At 52.4% G+C, this 27,697-nt stretch overlaps 1 protein-coding gene across 1 annotated transcript in view; it reads left to right on the plus strand.

Moving 5' to 3' along the window:
• The window catches only part of LOC138540371 (putative ferric-chelate reductase 1), a 1,004,090-nt gene that overhangs the window by 631,321 nt on the left and 345,072 nt on the right, over nucleotides 1-27,697 (plus strand). The window contains exon 11 of the mRNA XM_069641679.1: nucleotides 10,736-10,822. Coding sequence (XP_069497780.1) covers nucleotides 10,736-10,822 — 87 coding nt within the window. The remainder of the gene's footprint in view (nucleotides 1-10,735; nucleotides 10,823-27,697) is intronic.

Consider the following 27,697-nt stretch of genomic DNA (forward strand, 5'->3'; position numbering starts at 1 on the left):
CTCCACCCCCCGCTCATGCACCATGTCTCCCCTGTTCCCCCACTCCCCGCTCATGCCCCGTGTCTCCCTCCTCCCCCCCACCCCCGCTCATGCCCCGTGGCTCCCTCTGCCATGCTGCCATGCTTGACCAGCAAGCGGCCATTTTAAACGTATCAAAAATCGCCATTTTGCTTGTTAACCATTGCTCATTGCTTTCTGTCTAAACTGCTTTGCAGCTTGCAATTCTTGCGAATTCTGCTTACTCTGCTCAACTGTTAACATTGTTGTCTGAATATGAAAAGGGCAAGATCGCGGGACTGAGGAGTTCATTGAAACTCCTCATGAGTATCCCAGAAAGGAATGCCCACGCTCCCTCTATGTAGCCTTGAGGGAGAGCTGCAGGGTATTTAATCATTTCACAGCTGCCAGCCAGTCTCGTACTATAGTAGAATATGTTAGAATAAAACAGCTAAAGGCTTGAATTATGCTCTTCTTACGGCCCCCCTTCGCAAAACCCTTTAGAGCGTGTCGGCTCCCAAGACACGAATAGTACCTCATAGATAGCAAAGCTTGGAATGTGGCTCTTCCCCCGTGTGCAGCTTGCTTCCAAGAACAGAACCACCATGTTCTGTTCAACAACTAAAAGATGCCTCCGCACTTTCTAAATTGCACATTGTTACTAGAATAGACATTGAAAGTGTCATAATTGTCATGCTCGTCGGAAATGTCCATCGTTATCCCGAGTTCAAAGAAACTTAATAAAGGGGGGTGTTAAACATGACATAGCTGATTGTATGATATGCAGTTTGTATATGTGTAACTGATGTACGTAATTCGCTCTCTTGCGTCCCTCGAGGTCTAGAAAATACACGTCGCGGGGCGTGAGACCAGAATTGATCAATTGGTTGTTGGTTATTGCTTGCAATAAACCCTAGCATTGGGAATTTGAACCTCTTGTCTGGCGCATCTTTTCGTGTATGGTTATTGCCTTGTTTCCATATGGCGAGGGACCCCTAGGGGCCCCTTTCAGCCCCGTGTCTCCCTCCTTTCCCCCCTACCCCCTGCTCATGCCCCGTGTCCTTCTCCTGTTCCCCCCACCCCCCACTCATGCCTTGTCTGTGCCCTGTTCCCCCCACCCCCCCGCTCATGCCCTGTCTCCCCTGTTACCCCCACCCCCTGCTCATGCCCCGTGTCTCCCTTGTGTTACCCCCACCCCCGGCTCATGCCCCGTGTCTCCCTTGTGTTACCCCCCACCCCCTGCTCATGCCCTGTGTCTCCTCTGTTACCCCCATCCCCCGCTCATGCCCCGTGTCTCCCTTGTGTTACCCCCCACACCCGCTCATGCCCGTGTCTCCCTTGTGTTACCCCCCACCCCCCGCTCATTCCCCGTGTCTCCCTTGTGTTACCCCCACCCCCCGCTCATGCCCTGTGTCCCCCTTGTGTTACCCCCCACCCCCCGCACAAGCACCATGTCTCCTGTGTTACCTCCCACCCCCGCTCATGCCCCGTGTCTCCCCTGATCCCGCACCCCCGCTCATGCCCCGTATCTCCCTCCTTCCCCCCACCCCTGCTCATGTCCTGTGTCTCCCTCCTTTCCCCCCACCCCCGCTCATGCCCCGTGTCTCCCTCCTTTTCCCCCCACCACCGTTCATGCCCCGTGTGTCTCTCCCCTTCCCCCCACTCCCTGCTCATGCCCCATGTGTCTCTCCCCTTTCCCCATCCCCCGCGCATGCCCCTTGTGTCTCTCCCCTTCCCCTACCCCCACTCATGCCCCGTGTCTCTCTCCCCTTCCCCCCACCCCCCGCTCATGCCCTGTGTCTCCCCTGTCCCCGCCACCCCGGGCTCATGGCCCTTGTCTCCCTTGTGTTCCCACCACCCCCCTGCTCATGCCACATGTCTCCCCTGTTCCCTCCACCCCACTCATGCACCGTGTCTCCCTCCTCCCACCACCCCACGCACATGCCCTGTGTCCCCCTCCTTTCCCCCAACCCCGCTCATGCCCCGTGTCCCCCTCCTTTCCCCCCACCCCCCAGCTCATACCCCGTGTCTCCCCTGTTCCCCCCCTCGCTCATGCCCCGTGTCTCCCTCCTTTCCCCCCCACCCTCCACTCATGCCTGTGTGTGCCCTGTTCCCCCCCACCCCGCTCATGCCCTGTGTCTCCCCTGTTACCCCCACCCCCTGCTCACGCCCCGTGTGTGCCCTGTTCCCCGCACCCCCTCCCATGTCCTGCGTGTGCCCTGTTCCCCCCACCCCCCGCGCTCATGCCCCTTGTTTCCCTTGTGTTATCCCCCCACCCCCGTGCTCATGCCCCTTGTTTCCCTTGTGTTATCCCCCCACCCCCTGACCATGCCCCGTGTGTGCCCTGTTCCCCCCGCTCATGCCCCGTGTGTGCCCTGTTCCCCCCACCCCCCGCTCATGCCCTGTGTCTCCCCTGTTACCCCGCACACCCCGCTCGTGACCCGTGTCTCCTTTGTGTTACCCCCCACCCACGCTCATGCCCGTGTGTCCCTTGTGTTATCCCCCACCCCCTGCTCCTGCCCCGTGTCTCCTGTGTTACCCCCCACCCTCCGCTCATGCCCCGTGATGTCTCCCCTGTTCCTCCACCCCCCGCTCATGCACCATGTCTCCCCTGTTCCCCCACTCCCCACACATGCCCCGTGTCTCCCTCCTTCCACCCACCCCAGCTCATGCCCCGTGGCTCCCTCCTTTCACCCCCACCCCCCGTTCATGCCCCGTGTCTCTCTCCTGTTCCCCCCACTCCCCACTCATGCCCCGTGGGTGCCCTGTTACCCCCACCCCCGCTCAAGCCCCGTGTGTGCTCTGTTCCCCCCCACCACCCGCTCATGCCCCGTGTGTGCCCTGTTCCCCCTCACCCCCCGCTCATGCCAGATGTGTGCCCTGTTCCCCCCACCCCCGCTCATGCCCTGTGTGTGCCCTCTTTCCCCCCCACCCCCTGCTCATGCCCTGTCTCCCCTGTTACCCCCACTCCCCGCTCATGCCCCGTGTCTCTCTTGTGTTACCCCCCACTCCCCACTCATGCCCCGTTTCTCCCTTGTGTTACCCCCCACCCCCCGCTCATGCCCCGTGTCTCCCTTGTGTTACCCCCCCAACCCCCGCTCATGCCCCATGTCTCCCTCCTTTCCCCCACCCCGCTCATGCCCCGTGTCTACATCCTTTTCCCCCCACCCCCACTCATGCCCCGTGTCTGCCCTGTTCCCCCCCACCCCCCGCTCATGCCCCATGTCTCCCTCCAGTTCCCCCCACCCCCTGCTCATGCCCCGTGTTTTGCCTGTTCCCCCATCCCCTGCTCATGCTCCCTCCTTTCCCCCCCACCCCCGCTCATGCCCCATGCCCTCTCCTGTTCCCCCCACCCCCCGCTCATGCCCTGTGTGTGCCCTGTTCCCCCCACCCCCTGCTCATGCTCCTTGTGTCTCTCCCCTTCCTCCTACCCCCCGCTCATGTCATGCCCCATGTCTCTCTCCCCTTCCCCCCACCCCCCGCTCATGCCCTGTGTCTTCCCTGTTCTCCCCCACCCCCTGCTCATGCCCCCTGTCTCCCTCCCATTCCCCCCACCCCCTGCTCATGCCCCGTGTTTTGCCTGTTCCCCCCACTCCCTGCTCATGCCATGTCTCCCCTGTTCCACCCCACCCCCTGCTCATGCCCTGTGTCTCTCTCCTTTTCCCCCTCACCCTCCGCTCATGCTCCGTGTCTCCCCTGTTCCCCCATCCCCTGTCCATGCCCCGTGTTTTCCCTGTTCTCCCCACCCCTCGCTCATGCCCCTTGTCTCCCCTGTTCCTCCCCACCCCCTGCTCATTCCCCATGTCTCCCTCCTTTCCCCCCACCCCGCTCATGCCCCGTGTCTCCCCTGTTGCCCCCACCCCCCGCTCATGTCCCGTAGCCCCTCCTTTCTCCCCAAACCCCCTGCTCATGCGCCATGTCTCCCCTGTTCCCGCCACCCCCTGCTCATGCCCTGTTCCCCCCAACACCCTGCTCATGCCCTGTCTCCCCTGTTCCCCCTCACCCCCCACTCATGCCCTGTCTCCCCTGTTCCCCCACCCCCCGCTCATGCCCTGTGTCTCCCTTGCGTTACCCCTCACCTCCCGCTCATGCCCCGTGTCTCCCTTGTGTTACCCCACACCCCCCGCTCATGCCCTGTGTCTCCCCTGTTACCCCCCACCCCCGCTCATGCCCAGAGTCTCCTTTGTGTTACCCCCCACCCCCACTCATGCCCCGTGTCTCCTTTGTGTTACCCCCCACCCCTGCTCATGCCCCTTGTCTCCCATGTTCCCCCCACCCCGCTCATGCTCCGTTTCTCCCCTGTTACCCCCCACCACTCACTCATGCCCCGTGTTACCCCCCATCCTCCGCTCATGCCCTGTGTCTCCCCTGCTCCCCGCACCCGCTGCTCATGCCCCATGTCTCCCTCGTGTACCCCCCATCCTCCGCTCATGTCCTGTGTCTCCCTCGTGTTCCTCCCACCCCCCCGCTCATGCCCTGTGTCTCCCTCCTGTACCCCCACCCCCTGCTCACGCCCCGTGTCTCCCTCCATTACCCCCACCCCCCACTCATGGCCTGTGTCTCCCTCATGTTACCCCCACCCCCTGCTCATTGCCCGTGTCTGTCCTGTTCCTCACACCCCCCCGCTCATGCCACATGTCTCCCCTGTTCCCGCCCCATCCCCCCGCTCATGCCCCATGTCTCTCTTCTGTTCCCCCCACCCCCTTCTCATGCCCCGTGTTTTCCCTGTTCTCCCCACCCCTCGCTCATGCCCCTTGTCTTCCCTGTTCCACCCCACCCCCTGCTCATGCCCCGTGTCTCCCTACTTTCCACCAACCCCCGCTCATGCCCCATGTCTCCCCTGTTGCCCCCACCCCCCCACTCATGCACTGTGTCTCCCCTGTTGCCCCCACCCCCTGCTCATGCCCAGTGTCTCCCCTGTTCCCCCGTCCCCCCGCTCATGCCCCATATCTCCCTCCTTTGCCCCCCACCCCCCGCTCATACCCCGTGTCTCCATCCTTTTCCCCCCACCCCCTCTCATGCCCCGTATCTGTGCTGTTGCCCCCCACCCCACACTCATGCCCTGTGTCTCCCTCCCGTTCCCCCACCCCCTGCTCATGCCCCGTGTTTGCCTGTTCCCCCACCCCCTGCTCATGCCCTGTCTTCCCTGTTCCACCCCACCCCCTGCTCATGCCCCATGTCTCTCTCCTTTTCCCCCCACCCTCCGCTCATGCTCTGTGTCTCCCCTGTTTCCCGCACCCCTGCTCATGCCCAGTGTTTTCCGTGTTCTCCCCACCCCTCGCTCATGCCCCTTTTCTCCCCTGTTCCATTCCACACCCTGCTCATGCCCCATGTCTCCCTCCTTTCCACCCCACCCCCGCTCATGCCCCGTGTCTCCCCTGTTGCCCCCACCCTCCGCTCATGCCCCGTGTCCTTCTCCTGTTCCCCCACCCCCTGCTCATGCCCCATGTGTGTCCTGTTCCCCTCTACCCCCCGCTCATGCCCTGTTCCACCCCACCCCCACTCATGCCCTGTGTGTGCCCTGTTCCCCCACCCATGCCCTGTGTCTCCCCTGTTCCCCCCCAACCCCCACTCATGCCCGTGTCTCCCCTGTTCTACCCCACCCCCGCTCATGCCCCGTCTCCCTCCTTTTCCCCCCAACCCCTGCTCATGCTCCGTGTCTCCCTTGTTCCCCCCACCCCCTGCTCATGCACCGTGTCTCCCTCGTGTTACCCCCCACCACCCGCTCATGCCCCATGTCTCCCTCGTGTACCCCCCACCCTCGGCTCATGCCCCGTGTCTCCCTCGTGTACACCCCGCCTTCTGCTCAAGTCCCGTGTCTCCCTCCTGTACTCCCACCCCCCCTTTCATGCCCCGTGTCTCCCTCCTGTACCCCCACCCCCCGCTCATGCCCCGTGTTTCCCTCGTGTTCCCCCCACCCCCCTCTCTCTCCTGTTCCCCCCACCCCCTGGTCATGCCCGTGTCCCCCTCCTCCCCCCACCCCTGCTCATGCCCCATGTCCCCCTCCTTCCCACCACCCCCCGCTCATGCCCCATGGGTGACCTGGTTCCCCCACCCCCCGCTCATGCCCTGTTCCCCCCAACCCCCTGCTCATGCCCTGTCTCCCCTGTTCCCCCTCACCCCCGCTCATGCCCTGTCTCCCCTGTTCCCCCCACCCCCCGCTCATGCCCCGTGTCTCCCTTGCGTTACCCCCACCTCCCGCTCATGCCCCGTGTCTCCCTTGTGTTACCCCACACCCCCCGCTCATGCCCTGTGTCTCCCCTGTTACCCCCCACCCCCGCTCATGCCCCGTGTCTCCTTTGTGTTACCCCCCACCCCCACTCATGCCCCGTGTCTCCTTTGTGTTACCCCCCACCCCTGCTCATGCCCCTTGTCTCCCATGTTCCCCCCACCCCGCTCATGCTCCGTTTCTCCCCTGTTACCCCCACCCCTCACTCATGCCCCGTGTTACCCCCATCCTCCGCTCATGCCCTGTGTCTCCCCTGCTCCCCGCACCCGCCGCTCATGCCCCATTTCTCCCTCGTGTACCCCCCCATCCTCCGCTCATGCCGCGTGTGCCCTGTTCACCCCACCCCCGCTAATGCCCTGTGTGCCCTGTTCCCCCCACCCCCGCTCATGCCATGTGTGCCCTGTTGCACCCCACCCCCCGCTCATGCCCTGTGTGTGCTCTGTTCCCCCCCACCCCCAGCTCATGCCCCGTGTGTGCCCTGTTTCGCCCCCCACCGCCTGCTCATGCCCAGTGTCTCCCTTGTGTTACCCCCACCCCCCGCTCATGCCCCGCTTCTCCCTTGTGCTACCTCCCGCTCATGCCCCGTGTCTTCCTTGTGTTAGCCCTGCTCATGCCCGTGTCTCCCTTCTGTTACCCCCGACCCCCTGCTCATGCCCCTTGTCTCCCTTGTGTTACCCCCTGCTCATGCCCCGTGTCTCCCTTGTGTTACCCCCACCCCCCCCGCTTATGCCCCATGTCTCCCTCCTTTCCCACCCACCCCCCGCTCTTGCCCCCTGTCTCCCTCCTTTCCCCCCAGCCCCGCTCATGCCCCGTGTCTCCCCTGTTGCCCCCACCCCCCTGCTCATGCCCTGTGTCTCCCCTGTTCCCCCCAACCCCCGCTCATGCCCCGTGTCTCCCTCCTTTCCCCCCACCCCCGCTCATGCCCCGTGTCGCCATCCTTTCCCTCACACTCCCCTCTCATGCCCCGTGTCTGCGCTGTTTCCCCCACCCCCTGCTCATACCCCGTGTTTTGCCTGTTCCCCACACCCCCTGCTCATGCCCCGTGTTTTGCCTGTTCCCCCACCCCCTGATCATACCCCGTGTCTCCCCTGTTCCACCCCACCCCCCGCTCATGCCCTGTGTCTCTCTCCTTTTCCCCCCACCCTCCGCTCATGCCCCTTGTCTCCCCTGTTCCCCCCACCCCTGCTCATGCCCCGTGTCCCCCTCCTTTCCCCCACCTCTGCTCATGCCCCGTGCCTCCCCTGTTGCACCCACCCCCTGCTCATGCCCCGTGTCTCCCCTGTTGCCCCCACTCCCCGCTCATGCCCCGTGTCTCCCTCTTGTGTTCCCCCCACCCCCCGCTCATGCCCTGTGTTTTCCCTGTTCCCCCCACCCCCTGCTCATGCCCCGTGTCTACCCTGTTCCACCCCCGCTCATGCCCCGTGTCCCCTTCCTTTTCCCCCCACCTACCGCTCATGCCCTGTGTCTCCCCTGTTCCCCCCCACCCCCGCTCATGCCCCGTGTCTCCCTCGTGTTCCTCCCCATCCCCCACTCATGCCCCATGTCTCCCCTGTTCCCCCCACCCCCTGCTCATGCCCAGTGTCTCTCTCGTGTTCCCCCCACCCCCGCTCATGCCCGGTGTTTCCTTCCTTTCCCCCCCACCCCCCGCTCATGCCCCGTGTCTCTCTCGTGTCCCCCCCACCCCCGCTCATGCCCCGTGTTTCCTTCCTTTCCCCCACCCCCCGCTCATGCCCCGTGTCTACCTCTGTTCCCCCCACCCCTCGCTCATGCCCACGTGGCTCCCCTGTCCCCCCCACCCCCCGCTCATGCCCTGTTGTGTTCTCTTTATACACCCCACGTTCCCTTTCCATGGTGGCCATCTTGGTAAAAGATTTTCCTTCCTACACCGGGATGCCACCCGGGGTTCCCACTTTGAGGACCTAAGATGCTAGTGGTCTTCATCTATTGAAAAGGATGTTATGGTGACGTTGCACTAGTAAAAACCTATGAAATACAATGAAAAAAAGTTGTTAAAGGGATGTTATGGTTAAGTTGCGCTACTAAAAACCTATGAAATTCAGTGATAAAACCTTGTTAAAGCGAAGTTATAGTTAAGTTGCGCTACTAAAAACATATGAAATTCAGTGAAACAACTTTGTTAAAGGGACGTTATGGTTCCAAGTAAAACCGAAAAACCCTTGAAATTCGCCAGTTATGATAAGCTAAGCAACCATAACTCGTGCCACCACCGTGCACTGCTAAGACTAACACCCACGACATCAAAGATGACATCACAAATGTCATTGATGATATCACTGATGACATCACATGTCTGGCTCACTCTTTTTTCTTTTGCTGACATATCTAGGCCACATGGTTTTCTTCAATAACAGTCAGAAACGAAACATTTTATTTTATTTGTAGACGTATCCTTCAAGTAGGTTCTGACAGTAATTCCCTTAGAGTCCAGTCACATCATATGAAACATATACATACGGGAAGACACAAGCTTGAAAGACAGCAATCCTTTTTGTGCATAAAGATAGTCAATAGACTTATGAGCACTTTCTGACAGTTCTGTTGTTTTTTTATGGCTGCACTTTCCCTGTATATGGTCATATTTGTATACATTGTACTCTCACTACTTTCTTTAGGGTCCAATCACATCTAGTGATACATATACATAGGGCAAATAGCAGCTTTGAAACAGAGCAATCATTTATTTGCATGAAAATAATCAGTTAAGTTGTGAATTGTTTCTGCTACTACTTGTGCTTTTTTGCTCACTTCACTTTCCCTGTATGTACCCATATTGGTATGTGTTCTTGTGTCTTTGTGTTTTGTCTATAGTAATGCAATTATGTAATACATGTGTTTTATTAGCTACTTATTACATATTTCACAGTACACAAAAATCTACTAAGAAAACAATTATCATTTCATGATTCAACATATTAACATTACGAATATTATACCTTCATCTTGTACGCTGCACACAATGTTATGTTTCTGCATGAGTAGCTTAGTATACTAAATAGAACCCTATAATAGAATACTATTTATATCAATGCATCGTTCAATGCACTAATTAGGGTATGATATTTATTGCAATGTTCCTTGACACTTTTTTCGCAACATTATAATACGAGTCCCGTGTACACATATTTCATGAAAAGTACATACACATGTGGTGCCAACTTAAGCTGGTTGGTAGACAACTGTCTCCTGTAGTGTCAGCCACTGTTTTGTCTTGATCAAAAAGAACTTGTGCTGCTGCTCTTCTTTTGCTTCCACCTGGTCTGCCATTGTCCGGGCCAAAGCAGGTACTTGCCCAACAATAATTTGGTTGATGCACTTAAATAAAGCACTACTGTGAGCAAAAAACAATCACAAATATGATTGTCTCATTGCAAAGCTACCTCCAGAACTCTGTGGTAGTATACCCAAATGCAAATGGCCTTCCCCTTATTGTAATGAAATGGTCTCAAATGACCCCCATTTCATCTTGAAAACAAGTGGGGACTAGACCGTGATAGATTCAAAGTTCAATATTCAATTATCCCACATTTGCTTTCCCCTGCAGAAATTATCAGAACATGAGTCCCTAAACATGCCTTGTAAGACCACACCATATTTATACCACATGCAAGGTCCATGATTGGGACACGCTGTTACAAATCATCAATCTTATAAATCAGAGTCACACATGGCAAAATAAGAACACTCGACGGCAGGTGTGAGCATCAAGAATTGCTGACCTTCCTTGGAATAGGGAGAATGCATTATACAGTGGTGTGCAATTTGTGGCGAACAGAGTAAAAGGGGAGGATGAATACGAAAAGGGGATTGTTGGAGCTGTAGTTTTGTAATGTATTTCTTGCTTCTATTTAAAAGAACAGAAAAGAGAAGTCTGTAATATGAGCATCCATGCTATGACACGTCCAGTTACTGGCATTAGATTTACATGCTACATGCTTTGTTGGCTATGGGCCTCATTATGAGTGTGATTGCCGTGTGGTGGTCTGGAAACAAGGGTACCGGTGAGCTTACCGGTACCCTTGTTTCCGGACCACAATTATGAGTGTGGCGGTCGCGAAAACAAGGGTGCCACACTACACACGTCTGACTGCTGGCGCTGCAGTGCCTGGCAGGTCTGAGCCTGATGGGCGCTCTGGTCCCGGAATGCAGAGTTGTCATGGAAGCACCGGCACCAATAGTAACGGTGCCGGTGCTTCCAAGTCCCCATTATGGGGGCTTACCAAATCCCTCGCCTGTCTTCCAGCTCCACCTGGACTTGTAATGTCCTGCTGGCACCGGGAAGTCAGGCTGTGGATTAGGTGTTTCGAGGTCGGCAGCAACCCGTCGGTAGCACCAGCGGGTTACCGCCAACCTCGTAATGAGGCCCTCTGTGTCTGATGTTGTAACAATAAAAGTAGACTTTTGACTCATCTCTATTACAGAGCAACAAAGAGGAAATAACTCTCTGTGATACTACTAGTATCTGTAACTGTTTCAATGCATCTTCTACAGGTTCACTTCTTTTTGATGGTTTTGACTGTATCAGCAACGGCAACGGCGTTCATAGTGATATTTGTCGAAGCAATGGGATGGAGTGACGTAAGTCTACCTTGTTGTTAAGCAAATTCATTTAACAATATGGCCATAACATTTGTTCAGTTGAGGAAGTGTTATAATATTATTTTGTAAAACATTATTTTTTGTGAATCTGCCTAGTTTAACACGCTTCAGTCTATTTAGATAATTTGGAGCTCCAGCATTCTTAGAATTTTGCAGTTCTGAAATTGGGAACAAATAAAGTGTACAGTTTTGGTGTTAAATTGGATCTTGGCACAAGGAAGTGCTAATGCTTTCTCTGATGAAAAAAGAGTAATGCAATGCATTGAAAGACAGGTCAAAGTGTAGCAGCTGTCTTATTTCCTAAACCCGAGTCATGTTCCTCCAACTCAGCGTGGAGAGCAGCCTCTGTCACCTCCTCAGTCATGATGTTTGTCATGTTATCTCTGCACCCCGAGTTGCCTCACCATTTCCTGGTGACCAACTTCCCATTGTTTGCCTCTAATTGTGCTAGCCCCCAACTGGCACAATCACGTGGTGGAAGCATACACTACCTTTCAGACAAGGACCCCCTAAGAGTGTCTTGTACAACTCACAAGAGGGGTGTGAATGTGGTTCAGTAGAATCCCAAACAGCGAAGTATTACAGTCCAGAACAAGGGAATGTCCACACAAGGTTCTATAAATATATATATCAACTCATAGGAAGAGCACTTTTTGGGTGGCTTATAACTTCGCTCCCCCTGGATAATTCCTTACCAAACTTTGCAAAAAATGTATAGGGACAACTCTGAATAACTCTGGTAAGGTTGGTGAGGTTTCGTCAAGGGGGGGGGGGGGGATTATAGGAGGGGTGCCAAAACATTTTTTTCCACAGATGCAACAGATAAAAAATGTGCTCATCGCATACAGCCGAAACCGCTGGACGTATTTTCACCAAATTTGATTTAAATCCGTCCAGTACTTTTCTTTAAAACAGGCAAAATATAGGTCCTGAAAAACTAGTGATATCTGGGTCCGCTACACGGACCCATTTCCCTGTTCCCTCCACTGACAGGACTCTGATTGGTCCGGATGGTGGCGTGATGTCCGGGGATATACAACACACCTGCTGATTGGGTGGTGACAAGGGTGATGTGCATCATATTTTTCTGAAACACCCACCAGGTTGTATCCGTGGATATCTGCGGATAGCACAGTGGGGGACAGGGCTGGGAAACATGTTTTGGGACATTTGGTGTTGGAAAGTGGGAGTGGGAAGGGTGGAGGAGTGAAAGGAAGATGATATCTGGCTATGTTTAGGTGGAAGAAGATGGTACGGGTGGCACGGACGTCCGCAGGCACCGGAGCAGTCCATGGATGGACGGGCTTTGGGCGGGCAGCTTATCTGGTGACTGCAGGCAGGCTTCATTAGGGGAGGGGAGTGGAACGTAGAAGATATGAGGATGTTTGCATAGGTTAAAATTAGGCCATGCACCCAAGAATCTAGGCTCTAGCACAACTACTGCAGTATCATATGGCCATGCAACCAAGAATTTCCCCACAACTGTTGCAGTAGGTAGTGTTTGGTGGGCAGTTGGAGAAACATGTTTGGGGTTATTTGGTGATGTCATGCTCCCTGGCAGATGGCGGTTTAGAAATCAGTGGAGCACTTGTCTCCATTAAATTTACCCATCACGTTGTTTTCCACGTTCCACTGTGCGGTCGATTGTTTTTCAACATGGCCGCCACCTGGAGGTTCTTAGCCTCTCTTCTCCCGGCAGTCAGCACGTTGCAACCCAGTTGCCTTCTCCTTGGGTGACACACTGTGTGTTTCTGTTCTGCTCGCTCTCTGAGCCGCGCTACTTTCCACCTTTCTCCTCCACACCGGCCTCTTGGCTCCGCCCCTCATGGCACTGCCTCACTCCTTGCTGATCTGCAGTTATCCTGCTCTCTCTCTCCCTTGCTTAGTATTCTCCCGGCAGCTCTCTCAGCCCTTCGGGCTCCACCCGTTGCTCTTGCTCGTTTCTGGGCTCTCCCTCTCTCGCTCTCCATGTCCACCTCTGGCTCCTCACCCAAGCATCCCCTTACTGTACTTCCTGGAATACAGCCTCCAGTTGCTAATTGCTGTGGTTTACGCCTGGGGTCTCCCCCCGCAGGGCTCTCTTCCCTGCTTCTCCATTCACGTTGCCCTGCAATCGCTACTCCCCCTCTCCAGTTTAGGAGTCGTCTCCTGAAACCTCCAGACCGGAGCCGGCCGTTCTCTTGGCTATCAACATGGACAAGAACTCTACTCAAGCTTCCTCAAGGATTACACTAATCTGCATCCTCATCAGAGCTTCAGGGAGTTTTTATGCTTTCATTTGCTTTTTCCCTTCTTGTGGCTGCTCCAGGAGAGGGGCCACGTGTCTGCTAGTTGGGTAGGCGGTCACTGTGGCTTCCTTTCAGGGTAGACCCTACCTTCACAAAAAAAGGATTACCGGACAAGGAGAAGGAGCAAGAAATCGGAGCTGAGCTCCAGCAGTTCAGGTGAGGAGGAAGAAGTTTTCTCTGATTCTGGTGAAGAACCCAGGGAGGTTGACAGTTTGCAATTGCCAAGGGACATCATGGCTACTGCAGAGCAAGCCCAGGTGTTGCTGGTCACTGTCCAGGGACTTACACAAGAAGTACAAAACCTAAAGACTGAGAACTCTGTTCTTCACAAGCTCACTTCTACTCGGGAACACCACCCTTCTGAACTCCCACCCATGGCCCTATCATCTTGGAAATTTGATAGGTCTCCAAAGAAACTGAAGGAATTTGTTGAAGCCTGCATGGTACATTTTACTTTCAGGGCTAGCACCTACTCTTCGGAAACTTGTCCGGGTTGGGTATATGATTTTTAATATGATTGGGAACACATTAGCCTGGGCTACGCCGTTGGTGACCAGTGCCAACCCAGTACGTCATGATTATGGGGGTTTCCTAGCACTGCTAAAACAGACTTTCCAACGGCCGGAGACTAGGTTTGTGGCAAGGGAAGAATTGCATGATGTACGACAGGGAACCTCCGACCTGCTTTCATACATAACTACCTTCAAGCGACTAGCTGCCGAGGCTGGTGGGCCTCAGCCAGCACAATATGCTATATTTTGGCGTGGTCTTAAGGGAGAAATCAAGGATGAGCTAGCCCAGATACTGCGTTCCACGACTTTCTCAGACCTGCTCTCAATGGTACTCCAGATAGAATACCACATGACGAAATGTAAATCAGAGAGAAGAAGACGATGCAGTCTCCTGCCGCAATCTGACTTGTTGGCTCATTCACCTCATCCTACCACTCAGATACTAATGGAAGAACCCATGCAAGTCGGCATGGCCCGATCCCCACTAACACCAGAAGAATGGAAGCATAGGAGGGATAAAGGACTGTGCATATATTGTGGTTCTCAGGGATTGTCAAGGGGTACACCCTTGACATTCAGGAAACGGATGACCTCGGTCCTAGAAGAGACGAGCTACCGAGGTTCTCAATCCAGTCCCTATGTCACTCTGGCAGGATCCTCTTATGGCACCACAGAGGACTCTTGTCTCATGGTGGTACCCATTCAACTCCTCATCAAACAACAAAAGGTGAACTCACTTGTTCTTATAGAATTGTGGAGCCACAGGGAACTTTTAGGACACCCTATCGTGCAGAGAAGGTTGGAATTAATTGTGTGGAAAGAAAGGAAGATCAGAAGGTGGAAAGGGTGGATGGCAAGTCGCTCAGTTCTGTACCAATCACCCACACTACTGAAGACATACCGGTGACGGTGTTACAACATTTGGAAGTGCTTAGATTCAACATCATCCGTGCCGCCCATTTCCCAGTCACCCTGGGAATCTCATGTGCTTTGTAAGCACAACCCAACAATTGACTGGACCCGGAACCTGCTTGAATTCAATTGCATCTATTGAAATCAAAGTTGCCTCTTGGAAGCCAATTACAGGACCATGAAGGTGGTATCTACCCCCCTAAGGACTCTGTTGGGGTTCATTGTTTGCCCATAGATATCTCTGGGTTCAGTGAGGTATTTGTCAACAAGATTCCCCAAGATCTGCCTCCACCCAGACCCAAATACTACACTATCGACCTTGGACCAGGAGCATTGATACCCATCGGCTGGATGTACTCTCTATCCCAGGTCAAAAAGAAGGTGCTTTGGGAATATTTAGATGCCAATATCCAAAACGGTCTCATGCAACCCTCTCGATCCTCCGTGGGGCCTCACTTTTTTTTATCCCCAAGCAAGACTCCTTGGAGCTAAGGCCCTGTATCGATTATAGATGACTTAAAAAGGTCACCATCCTGAATCGGTATCCGATGCCCCTCCTCTCGGATATTCTTGAGGCGGTCCAGGGGGCGACAGTCTTTTCCAAATTGGATCTTAGAAGCGCCCATCACCTCCAAATAATACACTCTAGCGACGAGCGGAAGACAGCCTTTAGAACACTGTTTGGGCATTTCGAATGCAGGGTGATGCCCTTTTGTTTAGTCAACGCCCCAGGCATATTCCAACAATTCATGGACAGACTGTTCTCTGATCTGATGTTTGCTCCAAGAACACGAAGGCCTGGAACACCCGATTGCATACCTTTCCAAGCCCTCAAGCCTAGCCAAAGCAACTATCCATGATTGAGAAAGAGCTTCTTGCCATGAAGCTGGCCTGCGAAGAATGGCGCTATCTACTATAGGGAGGCACACACTGTTTTGTCATTCGCACTGATCATAAGAACTTGAAGGTCCTTCAACGCATGGAATGTGTCAACTCCCACCAGGCAACATGGGCCAATTTCTTTGTACAATATGATTTCTCAATTACCTACCTACCCGGAAGCCAGAACACTCTTGCAGATGCCCTTTCCCATTGTGATGTATCTGAATGGGCTTCAGACAACAAATCTGAATATCTTTTCTACATTTCTCCAGAAAGTTAAGAAAGCAACTGTCCAAGGACAAGCGGCTATCACAAGGAGATTCATGGACAATTTGGAAAGGAAGAATGCTCTTCTCTTTTTCAACCAGTGCTTGTTTATTCCCAAAAGAACCCTGCACCAGTTGGTACTCTCTTAGTGTCATGACAGCAAGACCGCTGGACTTAGAAAGCACAAGCATGTAGACATCGCCTGGAGGGCCCAGAGAGGGCCCAGATTTGGGGGTAGGCTCCAAGGTCTGGTTGTCCACAAAATGTCTTCCCCGATGGGTTAGGCCCTTAAAGCTAAAACCTCGCTATTTGGGTACCTTTTAAATTCAGTATAAGATTAATCCAGTGGCATTCTGGCTTAGGCTTCCCAAGAGCTTAAGTCGCATCCATCCTGTATTTCACTCTTCCCTCTTGTGTCCTATAGTCACAGAGAGATCAGAATGCCCCATACCCCGTCACAAATCCAACACTGTGGAACCCCCAGCAGAATACGAGGTGTCTCAAATATGTGACTCCCAGTACAGAAGGGAATGCCTAGAATTCCTGGTAAAATGGAAAGGATACTCCTGTTCAGAGAGCTCCTGGGAACCCGGGTCTTATGTGCATGCCCCTGATCTTGTCCTGAAGTTTCATCGGGCACACCCGGGTAAGCAAGGAGGTCCCGGGTTAGAAGGGGGCATACTGTCATGCGCCCTGTCAGATGGCGCTTATGGAATCAGTGGAGGACTCGCCTCCATTAAACTTGCTGATCACGTTATTTTCCAAATTCTGCTGTGCTGTCTAGTGTTTTTCAACATGGCCACCACCTGGAGGTTATTAGCCTCTCTACTCTTGGCAGTCGGCGCATTGCAACCCAGTTGCCTTCTTCTTGGGTGATACGCTGTGTGTTTCTGTTCCGCTCGCTCTCTGAGCATCGCTTTCATACATAACTACCTTCAAGCGACTAGCTGCCGAGGCTGGTGGGCCTCAGCCAGCACAATATGCTATATTTTGGCGTGGTCTTCAGGGAGAAATCAAGGATGATCTAGCCCAGACACTGCATTCCACGACTTTCTCAGACCTGCTCTCAACGGTACTCCAGATAGAATACCACATGACGGAATGTAAATCAGAGAGAAGACCATGCAGTCTCCTGCCGCAATCTGACTTGTTGGCTCATTCACCTCATCCTACCACTCAGATACCAATGGAAGAACCCATGCAAGTTGGCATGGCCCGATCCCCACTAACACCAGAAGAATGGAAGCATATGAGGGATAAAGGACGGTGCATATATTGTGGTTCTCAGGGATTGTCCAGGGGTACACCCTTGACATTCAGGAAACGGATGACCTCGGTCCTAGAAGAGACGGGTTACCGAGGTTCTCAATCCAGTCCCTATGTCACTCTGGCAGGATCCTCTTATGGCACCACAGAGGACTCTTGTCTCATGGTGGTAGCCATTGAACTCCTCATCAAACAACAAAAGGTCAACTCACTTGTTCTTATAGAATTGTAGAGCCACAGGGAACTTTTAGGACACCCTATGGGCAGAGAAGGTCAGAATTCATTGGCCCTCATTACGACCCTTGCGGAAATCAACCGACCGGACCGCCATAGCGTAAATAGCGTTTCCGCCATTGCACGATGGAGCAAAGTGCGGCTCATTCCGACCCATCGGGCACGAGCACCACGCCATGGTGGAAGTGCAAAGTCCGCGATGGCGGAAATGACCCCAAAACGGCCCACACCGCCGCCATACGGCGCCCTAGGTGCAATACCGCCACCCATCTCAGCGGACACCGCAGTGAGCGCCAACCGGAAAGTACGGTGACCGTAAATATACGGAAACGGAAGTAAAAGCATGGTCCCGGAACGGGAAACATCCCGCCGTACACCTATAAAACCACAAATTCCACACAACCATTAAAAATACTACCCTGAGACACATCCCAACCCGTCATCCACCCTAGTGAAACCAAGAAAAATGGGAAAAGTAGCGAAGAAAGCGTGCGACCGCAAGCGGCAGGTCCACTTCTCCCGTGAGGAACTCACCGTGCTCACGGAGACCCTCCAGGAGAATGCTGCCGCCGTCTTCTCCACGCAAATGACCAGGACGGCACTTGCGAACAAGAAGGCCATATGGGCCCTGGTGGCACAGCGGGTAAGTGCGGTGGGGACCGCACCCCGCAACCCACAGCAATGCAGAAAGCGATGGGACGACCTGCGGATACGCGTCCGTAGGATACTTTCTGCCAACCGCAACATTGCCACAGCTACCGGGGGAGGATCGGAATCACCCATCAAGTTGACCCCCTGGGAAGAAATCTGTGCCTCCACCATTGGAATGGAGAGCATAGAGGGAGTCGGAGGGATGGAGAAAGGAGTGCAGACATCCGAAGATTCAGGTAGGTGTCCCAAATAAAACAATGCCAAAACCACAACGTCCAATCATGTGAAGTACCACGTGCCCACATAGTGCAACAGGAACACATGTCCAGGAGAACGTCCACATACATAGGCCTGATAGCACACTTCAAAACTCACATCAAATACATAAATAATTAAAAATCCTAAAAACACCCTCTACACGTGCAGCAGGCACACCCTAACTGCAGGCTGCCAAACAACTGCACCCTCACTCCACACACAAATGAAACCACCTCCAAGGCCCCGACCCAAATCACCCTCAGGTACCACCCCAATGCATGTGATACATTGCCATTCCAATTCCCACAGACCCATTAATAACGCTCGCCCTCCTTTACTCCACCACAGGGTCCGATCCAAACGACGAGCTCCAGGACACCCCTACCAGCACACCTGCAAAGAGGGCCAAGACCAACGGCCAAAGACCCTCCACCTCAGCTGCACGCATCAAGACACGGCAGCAGCACAAATCAAGTGACAGCACACAGGAGGGAACTCCAACAGGCACCCCAGCAGCCAGCATGCCCACAACACCACCACCACAGGTCCCCCCAATGGATGCCACAGTAGGCACTGCTTCTGGTGGCAGCAGCACCATAGGTGATACTGCATTAATGGCAGCATGCTCCGACACAGAAAACGGGGATGTCGAAGTTAGATCCATCCATGACCTGTCTCAATCCCCCTGTCTGTTCCATCCCGTACACCATGAGGATACCACGCAGGGGCACCCACAAGACGACGACTGGCCATCCCCCACAAGCCCTGTGGCAAGGCAACATGAGGTGATCAGCCCCTCTGTGACACCACCGCAAATGGCCATGGCCCAGCAGAGGCAACAGTCCCTCGACCAGGTAATCGTGCAACAGCAGCAACTGGCCACGCTCCTCAAGGACCATGCCGATGAATGTGGGGGCACTAAGGCAGACATAGAAACATCAACTGAGACACTTAGGGCAGAAATGGAGAGAAGTACAGAGACACTAAGGGCACAAATGGAGAGTAGCACCGAGAGCCTGAGAGTACAAATGGAGAGAAGCACCGAGAGCCTGAGAGTACAAATGGAGAGAAGCACCGAGAGCCTGAGGGGGGAACTGCATGCGACGTCCAAAGACGTATGTGCCGAACTTGCCGCAGTGCGCCGTGTGCTCACTGAGCTCTCACAAACCCTTAGGGACATGCATGGACGTGAGCAGGCAGAGACATCATCCGTTGCAAGTTCCGTCCAGGGCAGCCCCCAACGTAGATCTGGGAGGAACCTGCGCTCCACAGGCAGGGGTGCCCCTGATACCCGCAGAGGGGGCTTGCAATAGCGACAGCCCACTGACAATGAGCATCTTTGGACACTGGTGTTCGGGGGGGAGGTAAGAGGGTGGAGGGGGTGTGTTGGTCTCACTTGGGTGGCGGGTCGATAGGGTGTTTAACATGATATCACATATGCCATAAACAATGCACGATCATGCAATGAGATGTGTGGACATTGATCTTTGTGTACGAGGCCATTATAGGCGTACAGTCCATATTGTGCATGTTCCAGACACACACAGTGCCACGAGTCCCGTGTCCATGTATCAGCCACCAGGCGTGAGTGCTAGAAGCATGCATCTATGAGATGCTGACGAATGTCACGGCCCTCCTGTGCCTCGCAGACTCCTTGAGGTGCTGCCACATCCCCACCCTCATCATGACCATCATCAGGTGCTTGCAGTTCTGCGTCAGGGGGCATGGGCACATTTCTACGTACGCACATGTTGTGGAGCATGACACATGCCATGACCATCTTTGCAACCTTCACATGGCGGTACAGGAGTGCCCCGCCAGACCTGCTGGGGCAGCGGAAACGAGTCTTCAGTAGGCCGAATGCCTGTTCTATGACTACACGGGTACGTGAGTGGGCATGGTTGTAGTCCTCCTCATGCTGGTCCCGTGGGTTCCGGACTGGTGTGAGGAGCCATCTCTTCAGTGGATACCCGGCATCACCTGTATGTGGACAAGAAAGGAATTTTGAGGAATGCCATTGCTACGTACGCACACACCCCCCCCTTCATGCCAGGTCATTGCCGCACCACATACCCCACATCATCATGCATGAAATGAGACTCACCGAGTAGCCAGGATCTGTTCCCTGCGTGTCGCTCCATGTAGCGTGGTATAGTAGAGTTCCTCAAGACCATAGAATCATGGGTTGATCCAGGAAATCGGGCACAACAATGTGTAATGATCCTGTTGGAGTCACACACCATTTGTACATTCAGAGAATGAAATTGTTTTCGGTTGCGGTACTGGGCCTCCATGGCATGTGGGACGACCAATTCCACATGGGTGCAGTCGATGGCACCAATGCAACCCGGTATGCCGGCAAGTGCATGGAATCCCACTTTTGTGTTCGTAATTTCCTGCTCCGAGCGTGGTAGAGAGATGTAGTCGTCTGCGTGCTTCAGGAGGGCATCGAGCACTTGCAATAGTGTCCGTGAGAACAGTGGCTGTGATATGCCATGCAACTGTCCGACTGTGTGCTGGTAGGTGCCTGTGGCCAGGAAGTGGAGTACAGACACCACCTTCAGTAGGGGTGGGATGGCGGTTGGGCTATCTATCATGCTGACAAGGTCAGCCTGTGTCATGTCCACAATGGCGGTTATGGTGTCCCGGTCCAAACGGTAGAGGGTGTGGATCTGCTCATCAGTGAGGTTGAACGGATGTGCTCGGAGGCGTGGGATTGCGGGCTGCCTGCGTGGTGGTAGTGGCTGTTACTTCACAACACTGGAATTACGGGCTGGGGCACAGTGGATTTTGCAGGCTGCATAACGCACAGACTCAATGGAAATTTCACATGTTATGTGAGTATGGAAACAGGCGTTTTCATTACGGGATGAGGGAATGATGTATGGATGCATGGACAGATGATTTGATACAGAGTTTGCCATGTACAGGGCTTCTTGGAATCTATCCGCCTCCCCTGCGCTATGTGATGCAGGGCTGCCATAGTGGGACCATCGTCTATCTGGCCTTGTTGAGCCCTCCCTGTCTCGACGCGCCTTCAGACACTTGTGTCTATGCACGTTACCAATCCCATCAGATGGATTCTGTTTTAACAGACGCATGCACAGGTACACTCGTTTGTGATAGTGTTTTCACCTCGATATAGATAGTTATGATTCGAAAGTGGTTTTTGGGTGGTGATGATCCTTTGGAGTGGGCTAGCATGCATATGTGGGCTGTGGATTTCGGTGTGATCACAATGTAATTCAAATGTAGTTCTGATGGCCATACTATTCTTTTTCATTTCATTTGGTTGACAGGTATCTCCACCCCTTTTGCCACTGCCATCTGTATGCCACTCCTGCAGATGGATTTTACTCCCGACACCTGCTGCTTCGTGTTAATCAGTGGAGCAGCATTACGATCTTATGGGACGATCGCCAATGGGCCACATGCCCTTACGCAGTACTAGTGGCTAGGAGCAACATTTCGGCCTTTCAGCTGGACTAGTGCCTCCCTATTGGGACGGGCCTGCGGTTCTAGGCGCTTCCATGTTGCCTTTTCGTACGGGAATGTAGCCCCTGTGTACCATGAAGGAACAGGGCGTCACACAAGAAGTAGCTGGTCATTTATTGTGGATGCAGCCCACAATAATGAAATATATTTTGGAGTTCATGGCCTAATGGCTGTATGGGCTTGGAGAATTTGTTGTGCATTAAATTTCTATTCGGATATGAACCGTGTAGCGTTCTTCTTTGCAAGTGATGTGGCATATTACTATTTGGGGAGCGATGTATTGTGAGGAGATCTGCATTGGGTTCCAGCTTCGGGGTATAGTTGCGTGGTACTGTGCTGGGCGTGTTTGCCTACGAAGCCCAGTGAGGTCAGGGATGAGGGCTGCCATTATGACTGTTTTGATGATGTCATGCTCAGGGGCGGGGGATTAGCTTTTGTGTAACAGATGCCGGTCAGCCAGTTGGATAGGTGGAATGATGTGATTATCGGAATATTGCTGGTCACAGGTGCCTGTGTTTGCGTGCGTTTCTTGGTGGGAGACTGAGGTCATGTCCATTTGTATGGCTTCTGTATTCGTGCCATCTGTGCCCTGCAGCTCCCATTGGGCCCTCTTGAGATTCATTTGTTCGTTGGCAGGCATGGATGACTAGTACATTTCACTGGTTGCATTGTGTGACTTCATTGCACCTACGGGGGGTTGTACAATGTGGCCAGGGAGCGGTGTACAAGCACTCAGTAGGGCCGTTTACGGTTGGTTCGCGATGCCGTACTTCTCACCATGGCGGAATGGTACTTTCCGCCGTGCTTGATGGCGTTAGGTGCATGTCCGCTAGGGTCGTAATTCGCGTACCGTTGCGCCATGGTGCTAATTACGGTTTGGCATGGCGCGTGCGCGCGTACTTGGTGCAGTTAGCGTTGGCGTTCACTATGGTGTCGCTAATGGCATCGTACTTTGCGGTGACGGGTCATGATCGCACCGAGCGCTATTCGAGGGCGGTATTGCATTTCCGCCATCGTTTTTCGATTTCCGCCAGGGTCGTAATGAGGGCCATTGTGTGGAAAGAAAGGAAGATCAGAAGGTGGAAAGGGTGGATGGCAAGTCGCTCAGTTCTGGATCAATCACCCACACTACTGAAGATATACCGGTGATGGTGTTACAACATTCGGAAGTGCTTAGATTCAACATCATCCATGCCGCCCATTTCTCAGTCACCCTGGGAATCTCATGTGCTTTGTAAGCACAACCCAACCATTGACTGGACCCGGAACCTGCTCGAATTCAATTGCATCTATTGAAATCAAAGTTGCCTCTTTGAAGCCAATTACAAGACCGTGAAGGTGGTCTCTACCCCCTAAGGACTCTGTTGGGGTTCATTGTTTGCCCATAGATATCTCTGGGTTCAGTGAGGTATTTGTCAACAAGATTTCCCAAGATCTGCCTCCACCCAGACCCAAAGACTACACTATCGACCTGGGACCAGGAGCATTGATACCCATCGGCTGGATGTACTCTCTATCCCAGGTCAAAAAGAAGGTGCTTTGGGAATATTTAGATGCCAATATCCAAAACGGTCTCATGCAACCCTCTCGATCCTCCGTGAGGCCTCACTTTTTTTTATCCCCAAGCAAGATTCCTCGGAGCTAAGGCCCTGTATCGATTATAGATGACTTAAAAAGGTCACCATCCTGAATCGGTATCCGATGCCCCTCCTCTCGGATATTCTTGAGGAGGTCCAGGGGGTGACAGTCTTTTCCTAATTGGATCTTAGAAGCGCCCATCACCTCCAAATAATATGCTCTAGCGACGAGCGGAAGACAGCCTTTAGAACACCGTTTGGGCATTTCGAATGCAGGGTGATGCCCTTTTGTTTAGTCAACACCCCAGGCATATTCCAACATTTCATGAACAGTCTGTTCTCTGATCTGATGTTTCACTCAATAATTGTCTATTTGGACGATATCTTGGTTTTCTCCTCTACACAACAGGAACACCAATCCCACCTTCAGGAAGTCTTGTAACATCTACGATCTCATCACTTGTTAGCCAAACCCGAGAAACGCTTCTTTGTAGTGTCCACCATTCCGTATCTGGGGTTCATCTTGTCAGGTCAAGGTGTCATGATGGATCCTAAGAAAGTCTCTGCCATACTGGATTGGCCGACCCCGGCACCAGTTAAGGATGTCCAGAGGTTTTTCAGTCTTGCAAACTTTTATTGCAGTTTTATAGCAGAGTTCTCAGGAGTGGTAATACCCATTACCAACCTGCTAAGAAAAATGCAGTTCCCTTCCTGTGGACGGAAGCTGCCAAAACTAGTTTCAAGCATCTCAAAGGCCTGGTCCGCTCAGCTCCAGGTCTGCGCCAAGCAGACCAAAATCAGCCTTTCATCGTGGAGTCAGATGCTTCAGCAGCAGCCATAGGAGCGGCTTTGCTCCAAGAACACGAAGGCCTGGAACACCCGATTGCATACCTTTCCAAGACCCTCACACCTAGCCAAAGCAACTATCCTTGATTGAGAAAGAGCTTCTTGCCATGAAGCTGGCCTGCGAAGAATGGCGCAATCTACTATAGGGAGGCACACACTGTTTTGTCATTCGCACTGATCATAAGAACTTGAAGGTCCTTCAACGCATGGAATGTGTCAACTCCCACCAGGCAACATGGGCCAATTTCTTTGCACAATATGATTTCTCAATTACCTACCTACCCGGAAGCCAGAACACCCTTGCAGATGCCCTTTCCCATTGTGATGTATCTGAATGGGCTTCAGACAACAAATCTGAATATCTTTTCTACATTTCTCCAGAAAGTTAAGAAAGCAACTGTCCAAGGACAAGCGGCTATCACAAGGAGATGCATGGACAGTTTGGAAAGGACGAATGCTCTTCTCTTTTTCAACCAGTGCTTGTTTATTCCCAAAAGATCCCTGCACCAGTTGGTACTCTCTTAGTGTCATGACAGCAAGACCGCTGGACTTAGAAAGCACAAGCATATAGACATCGCCTGGAGGGCCCAGAGAGGGCCCAGATTCGGGGGGTAGGCTCCAAGGTCTGGTTGTCCACAAAATGTCTTCCCCGATGGGTTAGGCCCTTAAAGCTACCACCTCGCTATTTGGGTACCTTTTAAATTCAGTATAAGATTAATCCAGTGGCATTCTGGCTTAGGCTTCCCAAGAGCTTAAGTCGCATCCATCCTGTATTTCATTCTTCCCTCTTGTGTCCTATAGTCACAGAGAGATCAGAATGCCCCATACCCCGTCACAAATCCAACACTGTGGAACCCCCAGCAGAATACGAGGTGTCTCAAATAAGTGACTCCCAGTACAGAAGGGGATGCCTAGAATTCCTGGTAAAATGGAAAGGATACTCCTGTTCAGAGAACTCCTGGGAACCCGGGTCTTATGTGCATGCCCCCGATCTTGTCCTGAAGTTTCATCGGGCACACCCGGGTAAGCAAGGAGGTCCCGGGTTAGAAGGGGGCATACTGTCATGCGCCCTGTCAGATGGCGCTTATGGAATCAGTGGAGGACTCGCCTCCATCAAACTTGTGCTGATCACGTTATTTTCCAAATTCTGCTGTGCGGTCTAGTGTTTTTCAACATGGCCACCACCTGGAGGTTATTAGCCTCTCTACTCTTGGCAGTCGGCGCATTGCAACCCAGTTGCCTTCTTCTTGGGTGATACGCTGTGTGTTTCTGTTCCGCTCGCTCTCTGAGCCTCGCTACTTTCCGTCTTTCTCCTCTGTGCCGGTCTCTCGGCTCCACCCCTTGCGTCGCTGCCTCACTCCTCACTGGTCCACGATTCTCCTGCTCTCTCTCTCCTGCACTTGGTATTCTCCCGGGCAGCTCTCTCAGCCCTTCAGGCTCCGCTAGTTGCTCTCCCTCGTTTCTGGGCTCTCCCGCTCTCGGTCTCTCCCTGTCCTCTTCTGGCCCCTCTCCCCAGCCCCCCCCCCCTACTGTACTGCCTGGATTACGGCGTCCAGTTGCTGGTTGCCGTGGTTTCCACCTGGGGTCCCCCTCCACAGGACTCTCTTTGCTGCTTCCCCATTCACTTTGCACTGGATTCACTACTTTGCCTTTCCAGTTTAGAAGTCCTCTCCTGAAACCTCCAGACCGGAGCCTGCCCTCCTCCTGGCTATCATCCCAGACAAGAACTCTGCTCAAGTTTTTTCAAAGATTACACCAATCTGAATCCTTATCAGAGCCTCAGGGTTTTTTATGCTTTCATTGGCTTTTTCCCCTCTTATGGCTGCTCTGGGAGAGGGGCCACAGGCCTGCTAGTTGGGTAGGCAGTCACTGTCGCTTCCTTTCGAGGTAGACCCTATCTTCACAAAAAAAAGGATTACCGGACCAAGGAAGGAGGAAGAAAGTGCAGCTGAGATCCAGCAGTTCAGTTGAGGAGGAAGACTTTTTCTCTGATTCTGGTGAAGAACCCAGGGAGGTTGAGAGGTGACTGCAAGAGGGCTTGTTTGAGTAGGGGAGTGGAATCTAGATGATATGGTATTGCCATTGGTGAAAAATAGGGTTGGCGGTCTACTTTGATATCTGCAGTTAGTGTTTAAATTGGGAAGTTAAGGGCAAATTGTTGTGTGTGGTTGTGGCCAGTGGCCAGATTCTTGGGTGTATGGCCAGTTTATGCTGTGGTGGTTGTGGCCAGTCCCTAGATTCTTGGGTGCATGGCATAGGCCATGCACCCAAGAGTTTAGGGACTGGCCACAAGCATTGTAATAATATGTGTACAGAAATGGAATTTGGCTATTGGAAAGAACCATTACAATAATATGTGTATAGTCATTAAACATACTGTATAGGCAGTGCTACATTTTGGAACACAGTGACACAATACCATTGAAGTGGAAATGGTACTTTTTATTGATATACCATTGTGGGCACAGATTGATTTTTGTCCATGGTAATGCAGGAGAAATCTTTGCTTCTTTTTCTGTAGATAAACCATCTCATAATATGTTAGGCAAGGTACTTTACAATGTCGTATTGCACACTGGCTCACACATTCATGTACTTTTCAGACCCTCATTATCTGTACATTACAAGTACTATGCTTCAGACAACATTACTGTGCATTTTGCACAGTTGCTGTGTTTGGTTGCATAATCATTGGGTTGGTGGGAAAAAACATTATGTGTCAGAAAATGTTTGTTTGAAGTGTGCAGTACTTACAGGAATGTTTAAGGTGCACAAATATGTGATTTTGCTGTTACAAGTACCGTTGCTGTAGGAGGAATTGAAATGTTCTTTGCTTTTTTCAAAAGTGGTGGTGGTATGGTTGTAGTTAGATGCCAGTTGGGGTATTCTAACTGTTTATCAATTTACAATTTTTAAGAATATACTTTGATGCAGTCCTGTACTATTGAAAACAAACATTTTAGTACTATGGTTGTAGAAGATACCAGTTGGTGTATTCTGACTGTTGCTAGTTTAAGAGTCTTGAAGGGTATGTTTTGAAGCACTTTCATTCTTGCTGGTAGATTTTAACTTTGGAAAGTAAAATGGCAATATTATTGGTGCAGTTAGATACCAGTAGCCATATTCTAAATGTTCACAGTTTTACAGTTTAGCAGGGCATATTTTGAAGCACTTTCATTCCTGTAGGTCGATTTAAAATCTTTCAGTATAGGAAAGTGATATTGCAGTATTATGGGTGCTGTTAGATACCAGTTGGCATGTTCATTGCAGTGGTATGGCCGCAGTTAGACAGAGGTTGGCATATTGTAATAGTTGATAGTTTTACAGGTTAGTGACTAAAGTTTGTAGACCCTCATAATCAGTACATGTTAAGTATTATTGGTGAATCAATGTTAGTGTGTGTTTTGCACAGTTGTTGTTTCTGTGTGCATAATCATTGGAGAAAAAACTGTATAGCATTATCAAAAATGTACAACATGCACATCAGTTGCAATATTTAAACTATTTTCCATTTCACAAACAGCATTTTAACACTATGGATGTACTCGCATACCAGTTGGTGTATGCTAAATTTTTATAATTTTACTGTTCAGTAGGGTATTTTTCTTTAGCACTTCCATACCTGTTGGTGTCTATCGTGCAGTAACGTATGCCAGTTTTAAATGC

This window comes from Ambystoma mexicanum, chromosome 1q, assembly GCF_040938575.1.
Source record: "Ambystoma mexicanum isolate Mex_15411 chromosome 1q, UKY_AmexF1_1, whole genome shotgun sequence".
Classification (NCBI taxonomy): Eukaryota; Metazoa; Chordata; class Amphibia; order Caudata; family Ambystomatidae; genus Ambystoma; species Ambystoma mexicanum.